At 43.5% G+C, this 14,607-nt stretch overlaps 1 protein-coding gene across 3 annotated transcripts in view; it reads left to right on the forward strand.

The window, feature by feature from the left end:
- The window catches only part of LOC112931812 (ATP-binding cassette sub-family C member 12), a 65,488-nt gene that overhangs the window by 42,758 nt on the left and 8,123 nt on the right, over positions 1 to 14,607 (forward strand). For 2 of the 3 annotated variants that reach the window (XM_026014558.2, XM_072744247.1), the window contains exons 20-23: positions 298 to 524; positions 4,627 to 4,764; positions 8,310 to 8,466; positions 12,756 to 12,845. In XM_026014558.2, coding sequence (XP_025870343.2) covers positions 298 to 524; positions 4,627 to 4,764; positions 8,310 to 8,466; positions 12,756 to 12,845 — 612 coding nt within the window. Of the gene's footprint in view, positions 1 to 297; positions 525 to 4,626; positions 4,765 to 8,279; positions 8,467 to 12,755; positions 12,846 to 14,607 lie in introns of all 3 variants that reach the window. The other variant, XM_072744237.1, reaches the window with a different exon arrangement.

Below are 14,607 nucleotides of genomic sequence, written 5' to 3' on the forward strand. Positions count from 1 at the left end.
GGCACAAAATACCCCCCTCCTCCCAAGGCATCTCAGGCTGCATCCCAAGTTTGGAAGGAGGCCTGACCTGCAGGGCTCTCCCTGGGACTCCACACAGAGGCTGAAGCTCTCCAAGCTCACTCTCATTCATGGGAGCCACAAGAATGAGCAGCATCCTCACTTTCCCAGGATAGCCTGGGATGCTGTGTTGGACCCTGGGAAAATACTCGAGCCGCTCAAAGTATCCCAGCCCCTGCAGAGTGGTTCAGTGTTTCCTAAATACGCACCTTGACGCGGACTCTTGGATTTTATCCACAGATCCTAAGGAGCCCAATGAGCTTCTTTGACAGGATGCCCACTGGCAGGCTAATGAACCGTTTTTCCAAGGACATGGACGAGCTGGATGTGAGGCTGCCATTTCACGCGGAGAACTTTCTGCAGCAATTTTTTATGGTGCTGTTTATTCTTGTGATATTGGCTGCTGTGTTTCCTGCTGTCCTTTTAGTCCTAGCCGGCCTTGCTGTCGGCTTCTTCATTCTTTTACGGTAGGTTGATGCACTGTTTAAAAAGGAGCACATGAAACCTTTATGTATTTGGTTAACTCTGCACAATGACCCAGTAGTATCAGGTGATGCTGAATCCTTGCTATCTCCTCTGAATGGGGGAGCATATTGATTTTTACTACTGACAAAATGCCAGGTGCTACACTCAGGGTTTTGCATTTTAGCCTCAGAGTAACCCTGAGAGGTGGGCATGATTGGGAGTTTAAGTCAGTGGTCCTAGGTGGGGAAACTAGTCACCATGGTTGCTGCCTCTCTGCTGTAATATTCTCAGCCTTGGAGCTCTCTCTGCCATCCTGCTGTCAGAAGCAGAGAGAGACCAGTCCTTAGTCCCTCGAAGCTTTGGGAACTGGCCCCCACTCTAACTGCTGGTATGGCTAGGGAAAGGCCTCAGGCAGCTAGGCACTGTGGAGTCATGCTGAGGCTGTGCAGCTTTCCCACTTCCTCACCCACCTTGGAGGGAAGCAGGAGGTGGGACTGACCCCAGCCCAATCTTGGGGTGAACTGAGGTTCTCAGCAGGCAGTGTGGTGGCCATTGCATAAGGCCAAAGGGTTGGAAATCAGAGAAATTTGCACCAGAGCTCCAACTGTACTGCAAAACCACCTGGAGGTCCTTGGGGAAGCCAGAGAAATACTGGAAGCCTGTTTCCTCATCTCTAAAGGCAATCATTAAAACATACACCTCATCTATGCCAGGGAGTCCTTGTATCAAATGAGACTGTAGGGCTGTAAGTGGCTTATAAACTAGTAGCGGAATACAGCTGACCCTTGAACAACAAAGGTTTGAACTGCAAAGGTCCATTTATATGTGGATTCATATATATATATAGAGAGAGAGACAGTACCATGCTATAAATGTATTTTCTCTTCCTTATGATTTTTTTTTAAATTTTTATTTTTTATTTATGATAGTCACAGAGAGAGAGAGAGAGAGGCAGAGACACAGGCGGAGGGAGAAGCAGGCTCCATGCACCGGGAGCCTGATAATGGGATTCGATCCCGGGTCTCCAGGATCGCGCCCTGGGCCAAAGGCAGGCGCCAAACCGCTGCGCCACCCAGGGATCCCTTCCTTATGATTTTTAAATGATGCTTTCTTTTCTCTATCTTACTTTATTATAAGAATATAGTATATAATACATATAACATAAATATATGTTAGCCGACTATTTGTTATTGGTAAGGTTTCCAATCAACAGTAGGCTATTGGTAGTTAGATTTTTGGACAGTCAAAAGTTATACGTGGATTTCCAACTGTATGGGGAATCAGTGTCCCTAACCTTTGTATTGTTCAAGGGTCAACTATACAACGTTATAGAAACTTTGAGTTTTCATAAAACTCAACAATATGTTTATTATGCTCCTAGATGTGCCAAATTTTGGGCTGGACACCGAGGGTCTCAAAGAGGGTCCCCCAATTGTAAAGGATTCAGCCCCAAATCTTGGACCTGCCTCCATCTGTAAGCAAGTTTGTTTTCATCCAGGGACACCACACTCAGAGCTGAGTTTTAGAAATAACACTTTGGTCACAATGTGGAGGATGGATGGAGCTACAGAAAGATCAGCACCAGGGCTATGGGATGAGAGACTTAAAACGTAGAGTCTGAATGAGAGATGAGACAGGTGGCAGTAGTAGGGGACAGAAAAGAGGGGTGGATTTGGGAGCCACTTCTGAGATGGTCTTTAGGGTTGGGGGATGGGAGAGGCCAAGGATGAGTCCAAGAAGGGGAGTGATGCAGGTGTTATGGGAAGGGAAACAATTTGGGTAATCAAGATTGTAGGCTTACTTTTGGATGTTTCAAATCTGTGGGTCAAGTCCTCAGATGGTGCCAATAAACAGTGGGAAGGGAAGGGAGGGTCTGGGATGCACTGGGGCTAGACGGATGGACTCTGCATCCTTGACTTCCACACAAGAACTCGTGTGATGGTGGGAACTAGCATCAATGCCCCGGGCTCTCTCTTTGGTCTCCCACTATTTCCCTGGTGGCTCCAAGAAAGGTCGTCACATGGCCTCATTGTCCAGCCTCAAAGGTTTATTGTGGTGATCCAATAAAATACTTTCTAAAAGTTCTTTGCAAAGATATAGCATATCTTGGATACCACTTCTTAAAATGGACTCCTTGGCTTGGTGTTCATTTTTTGTAATCCCTGTGTTTGACCAACTATTGTTCCTGTCTGTTCTCCACTTTATGCTGTTGATTTACTTAGCAAAAGGTTTTTCTCTGCTCTGCATCCCTACTTCTTGCTACAAAGACAGGCCAGACCGTGGCTGGCTATAACTGAATCACCTAAATATTTCCAACTAACTCACTTGAGCTCTACGCTAATGAGGTTTTCCTTCCTCTCCCCCGGGTGAGTTTTAGCTGAGAGTCTGGAGGGCAGATTAGATTTGCTGTCATGGGCCAGCCTGCCAATGTGCATGCCTGAGGGCAGTAGTCTGGCTCTCAGCAGGGTCCTGGAGCTTCAACACCCAGGGGAGTTGCATCCTGTGGAGGGGTTTGGTTCTAAAGTCAGCTCCTGAGGCTATGATTCAAAATTACCTTTGAAAATGCCTTTAGAAGACCATGCATTGGCAGTTGAAACACCAGTTTTTCCTCCAGAGTTGGAACAGATCACTTTTCCTTTAGTTGGTTCCCAAAAAGTGGTTGGCTTCTATTAGGAACTGCATTGTATGAAAATTTCTGGAATCACATCTCCTGCAGCAAGACATTCATGCTACAAAAAGCATTCAAAACTGAAACCACAGCAAGGAATGGCACACATTTCTGAGGCTCCTTCCTGATTTTTTTTTTTTTTTGTGGTAGTTTTGTAGTTTCAGGTTTTTATTTATTTATTTTATTTTAAAAAATATTTTTATATATTTATTCGTGAAAGACACACACAGAGAGAGAGAGAGGCAGAGACATAGGCAAAGGGAGAAGCAGGCTCCATGCAGGGAGCTCGATGCCGGGACTCCAGGATCATGCCCTGGGCCAAAGGCAGGCGCTAAACCGCTGAGCCACCCAGGGATCCCGTTGTTTCAGATTTTTATTTAAATTTCAGTTAGTTAACATAAAGCATAAAATTAGATGTAGAATTTTAGGTGTAGAATTTAGTGATTCATCATTCACATGCAACACCCAGTGCTCATCACAAGTGCCCTCCTTAATAGACATTACCCATTTAATCCTCTACCTCCCCTCTAGCCACCCTCAGTTTGTTCTCTATAGTTAAGAGTCTGTTTTATGGCTTGCTTCCTCTCTTTTATTTTCTCCCTGTGTTCATCTGTTTTGTTTCTTAAATTCCATATGCGAGTGAAATCATATGGTATTTGTCTTTCTCTGACTTACTTCACCTAGAATAATACACTCTACTCCATCCATGTCATTGCAAATGGCAAGATTTCATTTTTTGATGGCTGAGTAATATTCCATCATATATATATATATATATATATATATATATATATATATACACACATATATATATCACATCTTTATCCATTCATCAGTCAACATTTAGGCTCTTCCATAATTCAACTATTGTTGATAATGCTCCTATAAACATCATGGTGCACGTTTCTTTTCAATATTTTTGTATTCTTTGGGTAAATACCTAGTAGTGCAATTACTGGGTAGTTCTACTTATAACTTTTTGAGGAGCCTCCATACTCTTTTCCAGGGAGGGGGCACCAGTTTGCATTCCCACCAACAGTGTAGGAGGGTTCTCCTTTCTCTGCATCCTTGCCAACATCTGTTGTTTCCTGCGTTGTTAATTTTAGCCATTCTGACAGGTGTGAAGTGGTATCTCATCATGGTTTTGCTTTGTACTTCCCTGATGATGAGTGATGTGGAACATGTTTCCATGTATCAAGAAGCCATCTGTATGTCTTCTTTGGAAAAATGTCTATTCATGCCTGAAACACATTTCTGAGACCCCATCTGTTCCACAACTGGCCTGTCCTAGAGAAGAGTGGTGGGCCAACTCCTTTTCCCTATTTAGATGACACCCATCTGACTTAAACTTTGTCTTGAGTGCATAGTCAGACCTGTGTGTGCTAAGAGTGAGCCCTCAGAGACCCTACTTTGTGGCCCTCTTGATTTCTCCACAGCATTTTCCACAGAGGAGTCCAGGAGCTCAAGAAGGTAGAGAACATCAGCCGGTCTCCCTGGTTCTCCCACATCACTTCCTCCATGCAGGGCCTGGGCATCATCCACGCCTATGACAAGAAGGAGGACTGCATTAGCAAGTGAGTCCAGCACGGGGCCCACTCCAGGGCTCCCTACTTCATGCTTCACCCTGGATGGGAGGTCACAGGAATAGATGACTACTCTGGCTCTGAGAAGGGAAGTCTGGGATGCTGGGGACTTACTGTAGGTGAATTGCTGGCAGAGTCAAGAAGAGCAGTCTAAGGCACTAGGCCTTTCTTCCTAGTATCTGGGGTCCCAAAAGTGGTGCGCTCATTCAATGACAACCTCAATATGTGAATTTATGTGTTTTATCTTTTGCACTAGAAGTTAAATGTTTCCAATTCAGGAAAGTAAGAGAAAGCAGAAAAAAGAAGGAAAAAACAATCACCCACAGGTCCCCAACCTAAATCTTATTAATATATTCATTTATTTCCTTCTACTCTTTTCTTTTCTCCTATTTCTTAAGTATCATAATCATGTTTGTCTCATTTTATTGTTAAATAACATTTTTAAATGTTACATTTCTCATAAAAACAAATTTTAAAGACCATATTATGTTTTACTTGATGAATACAGCACTTTCCTTCTTTTCAAAATGTGGGGAATAGATAAGTAAATTTCTCTGGAGTTTTCTAGCTCCAAACTTCTAAAATACAGAAGGAATTATATCAACCATATAGGCTCATTGTGGTAGCAAAGACTTCCAAATTTTAGGGGCTTAATACAATATGGGTTTATTCTTCCTCAAGTCTATTTTGTAATGAGAGTTCATAGGGCAGGGGAATGGACTGTTGTTCTACCTGGGGCTTTTCCAGCTTGAGGGCCTTGGGGATTTTTTCCAGAATCCTCTGTGTCTAACTGGAAGATAAGGTGAGAAATGGGTGCAGCACACTCCTTGGGAAATTTTTATGGGTTAACTCCAATGAGGATACTCATCATTTCTGCACATTCATTGGCCAGACTTCATTCACACAGGCTGGTGCAAGGGAGTCTGGGAAACGTAGTCCAGCTGTGCATAGGAGGAAAAGAAAATGGAGTTTGGTGAATCTATAGCAGTGAATCTGCCACATAGGTGTTCCATTTTGTTTTGTTTTGTTTTTCTCCCATATTTTTCTGCCTTAAAAACCTAACACACACTTCAAGTTTGAGTCTAATTCTCTCTCTCTCCCTACATTTTGCCACTCAGGATCTTGGTGTAGACTTGGCATTCAGCTTGGTTTTAGTTCAATCAGTGACTATGCTATTCCTAGTTTAACTTGAATGTCATCTGTCAAGAGTCCTGAATCACACATGGACCCTTCCAGTGTCCATGGAGTCATTCATGGACTTACTCATGACAAACAAAACAGATACAAGCATTGTCTTCCTGCAAATTATCATCCAAGGTTTCCAAGGGAATCCTATAGGACAGTTGAGTCCTACATGACTGATGAGGTCCCTTCTTTTAATACTTTCTTTCCTGTCTGGACTTTCCAGAGGGCTTAGGCTTCTGACATGTATTGCTTTTGTCACCAGATGGAAATGCCATAGCATTATAAATAGTGACTTGAGGTCAAATTCCTATTCAATCCTGGCCTTCTGTTTCTTTTGTTCCTGTGCAGTCTAACCAACCACACAGATAAGACTTCTAAGTCACTTAAACTGTAAACTGGATTTGTAAGCTTTATGGCTATAGGATAGAAGCACCATGGTGTTTGGAAGAATATTTTGACTAAGCTCTGGGGAAAATAGAGTGGAAACAGAGGAGGGGGGTGTTGCAGGCTGTCGCATAGCTGGTCAGAGGTACTTCCAGGCAGAGTCTTTTGAGTTTTGGACCTGGATGGAGCAGCAATGCCTGAGGATGGTCTTGACTGAACCAGTGGAAGAATCTTAACTCTTTTGGGGTTTAAACATTGAAAGGTTTTCATTTTTTCCCAATGATTTCTACCAATTGTTCTGATGAAACCCCTTTCCCAATAGGTCAGGGGAAACTTCAGTGGTAGTTGAATTTGATATCTCTTGTGGTTAATTGTTAGTTTGGCCCAGTTAAAAATTTCAATCTTGAATGTACAGTTGACCCTTGAACTATGCCGGTTTGGTGGTATCAGCTGCCCTCCACACAGTTGAAAATCTGCATATAACTTTAGGCTCCCCCCAAAGTTAACTACTAGTAACTTACTATTGGCTGGAAGCCTTACCAATGACATAAGCAGTCAATTAACACATATTTCATGTTATATGTAATATATACTATATTCTTACAATAAAGTAAGCTAGAGAAAATAAAGTGTTATTAAGAAAATGGTAAGGAAGAGAAAATACACTTATAGTACTATAAAATATTTATTGAAAAAAATCATGTATAGGTGGACCCATGCAGTTCAAACCTGTGTTATTCAAGGGTCCGCTATATTCCCTCCCTAACATATCCAGAGGCTTGGAGTAGTAACACTGTGGTGTGTGTGTGTGTGTGTGTGTGTGTGTGGTGCAGGATGAGGGGCAGGTGTGCCCCTGGGAAGCCCCTGGTCGGTTCATTTAAACATCCTCTCCCTTTTCTCTAAGCTTGGTTCCTCGAGACTGGTGCAGGGGAATAGAGTCAGGGAGGACACATCCTTGGGCCATTCTCCCCTTCCTGCTGCTCATTTCTGCTATTGCAGAAAATTGTGTCCATGTCCTGTGGCAAGGTGGGAACTCCAACAGGATCAAATCCCTTGAAGCTCTGCTGGGCATTGCTGATGGTCAGGACCTGCCTGGGTCTTCCAGAGAGCTCTTCCTGGGCAGCTTCATACTGTATTTCCTTGATATGGGACCTCTTTGCCTCACATCAAAGAACACTAAATTAAGAATGCAGCACCGAAAATACTCTCATTTGTAGCAACAGCAGGAATGGGCAGGATCTGCCTTCTACACATCTGGGGAATGACCAACTCCAGTGGGTCTTTCCCTCATCTTTAGTGATGTCATTGCTCTGTCCCTCTGCCCTGTGCCCTTCTCTTTGGCTCAGTGAATTCACAGCAGGGGTGTGAGATGTCAGCCTTTTCTTCTTGAGGAGACCCCCAATTTTATAAGAAATTGCCTTGAATCTTTCTCTGATTTGGAGGGGGAACCAAGCACCTTCCTTTCCCTTCTCTTACCATCACAAACATTGGTTCTCCCTAAAGGCAACCTCCTCCACAACCAGCCTTCACCCTTTTTATAGATTGAGGGGGCCAACTACCAATTCTACAAGACCTTTGAGGCAAGTGGCTGACTCCAAAATAGGGATCCTTCGATGGTAGAGCATGATATACTGAGCACCTTCTGTTCTCAGCTACGAGTTCTAGTTGCCAGTTCTGAGAAAGAGAGAAAGAACCCACTCAGCACAATACTATACTGCCACATGGGATTTCGCAAAATATGTGCAAATCAAAGGCACATGTTTTGAGGCAGCAGATTTTGGAGTATGGCTATTTTTTCAACTTTGTAAGAGATTCCTATGTAAGAGTGCATTAGCCCTTGATTAAAAATTCCCCTTGCCTTAATTTTTCAGTAGCCCCAATCCTAAGTCTATGGAAGCACACCTGATCTCCTATTTTGTCTGATGTTTTAACTTTAGGTTTAAGATGCTAAATGATGAAAACTCCAGCCACCTCCTATACTTTAACTGTGCTCTCAGGTGGTTTGCTCTAAGAATGGATGTCCTCATGAACATTGTCACCTTCATTGTGGCCTTGTTGGTGACCCTGAGCTTCTCTTCAATTAGCGCTTCATCCAAAGGCTTGTCTTTGTCTTACATCATCCAGGTAACACCTAGTATAAGGTTAGGCTTGGTCTGGAGGCTCTGGGATAGGGTAGGTGGTATATCAGGAAGGATGGATGTAAGAGAAGATCCAACTCAAATGGGTTCAAAGAATAAAGAACTTACTGGCTCACATTGTTAAAAGGCCTGGTGGTTGTGTGGGCTTCAGGAGCAGTTGGATCATAGCCTCTGGCTTTGTCTTTATTCTGTGATGACTTTCTTCCTGATTGTATAATGGTGACTGGCAGTCTGAGGGCTGTAACAGGAAAGAAGGAGGAAGAAAGCTTTTCCTACCCTAGCCACTGAGCAAAAGCTCTGAGCTTTACTCTTACTGGCTTAATTTGGGCATCCCAGAATTAGTTAGTGCCTGGTTAGAATTGGAATGATTGGATTATATCAAAGAATGGAATCATGCCCCATCCTACCCCCAAGTCACACAGCTGTCCACAATAGAGAACAGGAAAAGAATGCTGGAGAGGCAACCATGATATCCATGACAAATAATACTGACTTTTCATTTTGGTTGCTTTGGTGTTTTTCTTCTGAAAAATAATAGTGATAGGCATAATACTAGTAGAGAACAATGATGATCAGGCCATTTTGGGCACTGTTGTAAATCTTGTATGTAAATTAACTCATTTATTCCTATAACAACCCTATGAGATAGGTACAGCCATAGTGTTCATTTTATAGATGAGAAGACTGAGGCTCAGAAAGAGTTTTCCAACATCACACACCTGTCATGTGTGAGAGCTAGGCTTTGAACCCAGGTGACCTGGGTCTGGTATCCATCTGAGTGTGAATCTTGATGTGTGTGTATATGTGTATGTGTGTGTGTATGTGTTGTCCAGGGGATAAAGTGTCCAGTTACCTCTGATTGGGAGAAAGATGAGGGGGAGGGGAATAGATGGGTCTACAGACAGACTACCAGTCAAATCAATCTCTCTGTGGCTCCTTCTCACAACTGGAGCCTGCCTGAGTTCTGTTAGATAGAAGGCTCTGTAAGCCCCTGCAGCACATTCTGCCTCCATTCTATCAAAAGGCTTTTTTTTCCCTTTTCCATCTTCCAGAAATCTGTGACACTTTCATTCATTGATATCTTTTCCTTACCCCCTTGCCCCTAAAGGTTTATTCCTTTTTGAAAATCTCTCTGATATAATTTTAATGGCATTTTGGGAAGGAGAAAGAAAAAAAATATATTCTCAGGTCTTTATCTTAAGTGGGAAAAAATGAATTTTTCTTGGGTAGCCAGTTTCCCTCATATTTTTATTTGTTGTTGTCTAGTAAAATATAAAGCAGATGATGTTGAATATATTCCCTTATTTGGTCCAAGTGAAACAGCTTTCTTCAAGTGAGGTTATGCTTTTGGGGGATATCACCAGCTTTCCATGAAATTGTTTTCAAACATTCCTATAAGGCTAGAGAATTTGCATACACTGAGATCTAGGGGAACACTTCTCTAGCTGCTTTGTTGAACATTAGCCCCCTTTGGAGAACACAGAATCTGAATGATGGCGCTTCCCTTGACAACAGAGGAGACTCCCTAGATGGATGAGAAATTGGTGTGAAGTCCCACAGAGCAGAAAGTGAATGTAAAGTGACATCTCATAACATCAGGGAGGAGAATGAGCATTTACTGGGCCAGCACTAGCACTATGCTGACAGGAGAGTTCTAAACTTGTGGAGGGCTAGGACTTTGAGGGGCTGATACCCCTGGATTTAACAAAGCATGTATAGGTCCTTCTCAAGGGTAGTGTTCATTTATTCATTGACCAGATAGCCACTGAGCACCTACCATGAGCCAGGAACTCTGCTAGGTGCTGTGGATTCAGCAGTGAACAAGCTGGACAGGTCCCTTTATGGGATAAAAAGAGATGTCCCATAGGATGGAACAAATAAGTGGGCAAGTAAATAAATGAGAAGACTTTGGAAATTGTTTAATTTTTATGAAGGTAATAAAACAGGGAATGTGACTGTCAGTGGGGAAGCACCATTAGACCCTATGACTAGAGGAGACCTCTTCCAGGAGGTGACTTCCAGCCCAATTCAAGAATGACAAAGAACCAAAGAAGTCGGAAGGCAGAATGCTTCAGGCTGAGGGGCCAAGGCAAGGTTTGGGAAGGCAGAGCTCAGTGCATTTGAGAAACTCATAAGGTCATGTAGCTTGAGCAGATTGGTAGAAAATAAAGCCTGGAGCATTGGCAGGGATAGACTATGCAGGGCATTGTCACCCATGGCAGGGGGTTACTTGTATTCTAAGAAAGGGTTCTCAACTGCAGCACTATGGACATTTGGGCTCGATGATCTTCTTTGTGAGAGGCTACCCTATGTGTTATAGGATGTTAGCCTCTCTGACCTCTAATCAGGAAATCCCAGTAGAACTTCCCTCCTCCAAGATTGTGACAACCAAAGTATCCCTAGGCATTGCTAAATGTCTCTTGAAGGGCATAATCCCTCAGGTCAAGAGTCATTGCTTTAAGAGAAATGGAAAGCCAGTGGCATGTGTTAAGCAGGGAAGTAGCAAGGGAACCCTGAAAAGAGTCTGGACCTACACTGCTCCTCCCCTCATTCACCTGCTTGGGTGACACTACCTCCTTCCTGTTAAGGCCACTGGCTACTACTCAGAGCTACCTAAACCCTGACTTTGCCTGCTGGACTTCTTACTGTAAATGTCTCCACTCACACAGTTCCTTAACTTCCCTAACCAAGGCAACCTCACCCCCAAACTTGGCCACTCTTTCACATCATCCTGTTTTACTGGCATTCTCACCATTTGAAATTACCCATGTCTTATCCTGCCAGCCTACTAGAACATAAGCCATGTGCGAGCTGGCATTTTGTTCATCACATTTCAGCCCTGGAAAACCAGCTCCTCCAACAGTGCCTGGCCCACAGTTGCTGCTTACCTAGAGAAGGAAGACCTGGTCCTGCAGGTCTTGAGCCCACTAGCCCACCTTGCAACTGAGGCAGGTGCTATTGGTGCACCGACCTTCCACAGCAGGGAAGTTCAAGCCCAGGGCAGCCTACAGGTGTGGGGAGCTCTTCCAGCCAGGAGTGGCCCCACAATGATAGAAGGGGGTCAGTGGAGATGTAGCCCAGCTCCCTCAGGACAACTCAAATGTGTTCCATGCAGTGTCCCAAAGCCTCCAGTGGGATCAAGATTCAGTTGGCCACAACCGAACTTCTCATGACTTACCTTCTCTTCTGTGACCCACTTCTTCCAGCTTCTACTGGTACTTTTGGGGTCTACCCCTTGGATTAATTTCCTAGGCCTGCCATAACTAATGACCATAAGCTAGTGGCTTAAAACTCCAGAGCAATTTATTCTGTCACAGTTTTGGAGATCAGAAGTCCCAAATCAAGGTGTAGGCAGGACCTTGTTCCCTCTGCATGCTCTAGGGTACAATCCATTCCTTGTCCTTCTGAGCTTCTGATGCGTTCCTGGGCATTCCTTGGCATGTAGCTGCATCACTCCAATCTTTGCCTCTGCCTTCACATCTTCTTCTCTTTTATGTCTTCTCTTCTTCTCTCTCTTATAAAGACACTTGTCATTGGATTTAGGGTCCACCCAGTTAACACAGAATGATCTCAAGATCCTTAATTACACTTGCAAAGATCCTTTTTTTCAAATGAGATAACATTAACAGGTCTCAGGGATTTGGATGTAGACATATCTTTTTGGGGGAACCACCATTCAACCTTTCTGCTTTTACTCAGATTTCAGGGCTGGCTTCTGGGGGATCTTAGCCTGAGGTGGATGAGCTTAGGAAGCCACATTCCCCACTCTGAGCCTAGATTTTCTCATGCCTGAAGCAAACAGATGGGCTTAAATGGCTTTCTTCTACCTCTGATGATCTGTGGTGATTGGATATCAGTTGCAGCTTGACTGCGGGTGGAATAAAACAGGGAGGGCATAGAAGTGCAAGCCCCCACCAGATGGCAGCAAGGGGAATAACCAGCAGTTGTGTGGCCTTGGGAGATCCAGCTCAACAACATCTCCCTGGCACTCAAACTAAAAGTGATCAAGTGATACTGTGGTGGGATTGTTCTTGCTATCTGGAGGACCAGGGAAATTTTCATCACTTTGTTTCTAAATGCAGAGGAAATGTTTAAAGGCAAAACACTCCAGGATCTTCACTTGTAGGCACTTAGCTGGGAATGCAGGCCTACTTTTTGTGTGGCTCTGAGTGAGACTGGGGAGGGGTAATTCAGAAAAGCTGCCCCTGAAAGTGGGACAGTGGAACCCAAGGGGGGAAAGGACTCTAACCTAACTTTTTGCTTCTCTACAATTAGCTAAGTGGACTGCTCCAGGTGTGTGTGCGAACAGGGACAGAGACCCAGGCCAAATTCACCTCAGTGGAGCTGCTCAGAGAGTATATTTTGGTAAGAAATTAGTGCATGACAGAGGAAGGACTAGTTAACTCTGGCAGAATTTATGTCAGAATTTGATTTTTTGACACAAGAAAGGGATATTTTTAAAAACAGAAATGGGACCACAACCCTCTCCTTAAGACCCATACTTACTCTAAAGTTATTAAGGTTGAGGAAGAGATACTTAAAAAATTTTTTCCTCAAGGGCAGCCTCTGAACACAAAAAGAGAAATGAGTGGATAACTTTATTTATTTTTTATTTTTTTTATAAATTTATGTATTATTGGTGCTCAATTTGCCAACATATAGAATAACATCCAGTGCTCATCCGATCAAGTGCCCCCCTCAGTGCCTGTCACCAAGTCCCTCCCACCCCCCACCCACCTTAGGAGTCTCTCATGTTCTGTCTCCCTTTCTGATATTTCCCACTCATCTTTTCTCCTTTCCCCTTTATTCCCTGTCACTATTTTTTATATTCCCCAAATGAATGAGACCATATAATGTTGGTCCTTCTCCGATTGACTTACTTCACTCAGCATAATACCCTCCAGTTCCATCCACGTTGAAGCAAATGGTGGGTATTTGTTGTTTCTAATGGCTGAGTAACATTCCATTGTATACACAGACCACGACACCGAGGCTCCTTCCACAGTTTGGCTCTTGTGGACATTGCTGCTATAAACATCAGGGTGCAGGTGTCCCGTTGTAGCAAGCTTTATATTTGCATAACCATCCCAATGCTGTAGATGAACATTCATTGCATCTGTATCTTTGGGCTAAATCCCCAGCAGTGCAATCGCTGGGTTGTAGGGCAGATCTATTTTTAACTCTTTGAGGAACCTCCACACAGTTTTCCAGAGCGGCTGCACCAGTTCACATTCCCACCAACAGTGCAGGAGGGTTCCCCTTTCTCCAGATCCTCTCCAACATTTGTGGTTTCCTGCCTTGTTAATTTTCCCCATTCTCACTGGTGTGAGGTGGTATCTCATTGTGGTTTTGATTTGTATTTCCCTGATGGCAAGTGATGCAGAGCATTTTCTCATGTGCTTGTTGGCCATGTCTATGTCTTCCTCTGTGAGATTTCTGTTCATGTCTTTTGCCCATTTCATGATTGGATTGTTTGTTTCTTTGGTGTTGAGTTTAATAAGTTCTTTATAGATCTTGGAAACTAGCCCTTTATCTGATACGTCATTTGCAAATATCTTCCCCCATTCTGTAGGTTGTCTTTTAGTTTTGTTGACTATCCTTTGCTGTGCAAAAGCTTCTTATCTTGATGAAGTCCCAAAAGTTCATTTTTGCTTTTGTTTCTCTTGCCTTCATGGATGTATCTTGCAGGAAGTTACTGTGGGCAAGTTCAAAAAGGGTGTTGCCTGTGTTCTCCTCTAGGATTTTGATGGACTCTTGTCTCACATTTAGATCTTTCATCCATTTTTAGTTTATCTTTGTGTATGGTGCAAGAGAGTGGTCTAGTTTCATTCTTCTGCATGTGGATGTCCAATTTTCCCAGCACCATTTATTGAAGAGACTGTCCTTCTTCCAGTGGATAGTCTTTCCTCCTTTGTCTAGTATTAGTTGACTATAAAGTTGAGGGTCCACTTCTGGATTCTCTATTCTGTTCCGTTGATCTATGTGTCTGTTTTTGTGCCAGTACCACACTGTCTTGATGACCACAGCTTTGTAGTACAACCTGAAATCTGGCATTGTGATGCCCCCAGCTATGGTTTTCTTTTTCAATATTCTCCTGGCTATTCAGGGTCTTTTCTGATTCCACACA

Source organism: Vulpes vulpes, chromosome 2 (assembly GCF_048418805.1).
Source record: "Vulpes vulpes isolate BD-2025 chromosome 2, VulVul3, whole genome shotgun sequence".
Lineage (NCBI taxonomy): Eukaryota > Metazoa > Chordata > Mammalia > Carnivora > Canidae > Vulpes > Vulpes vulpes.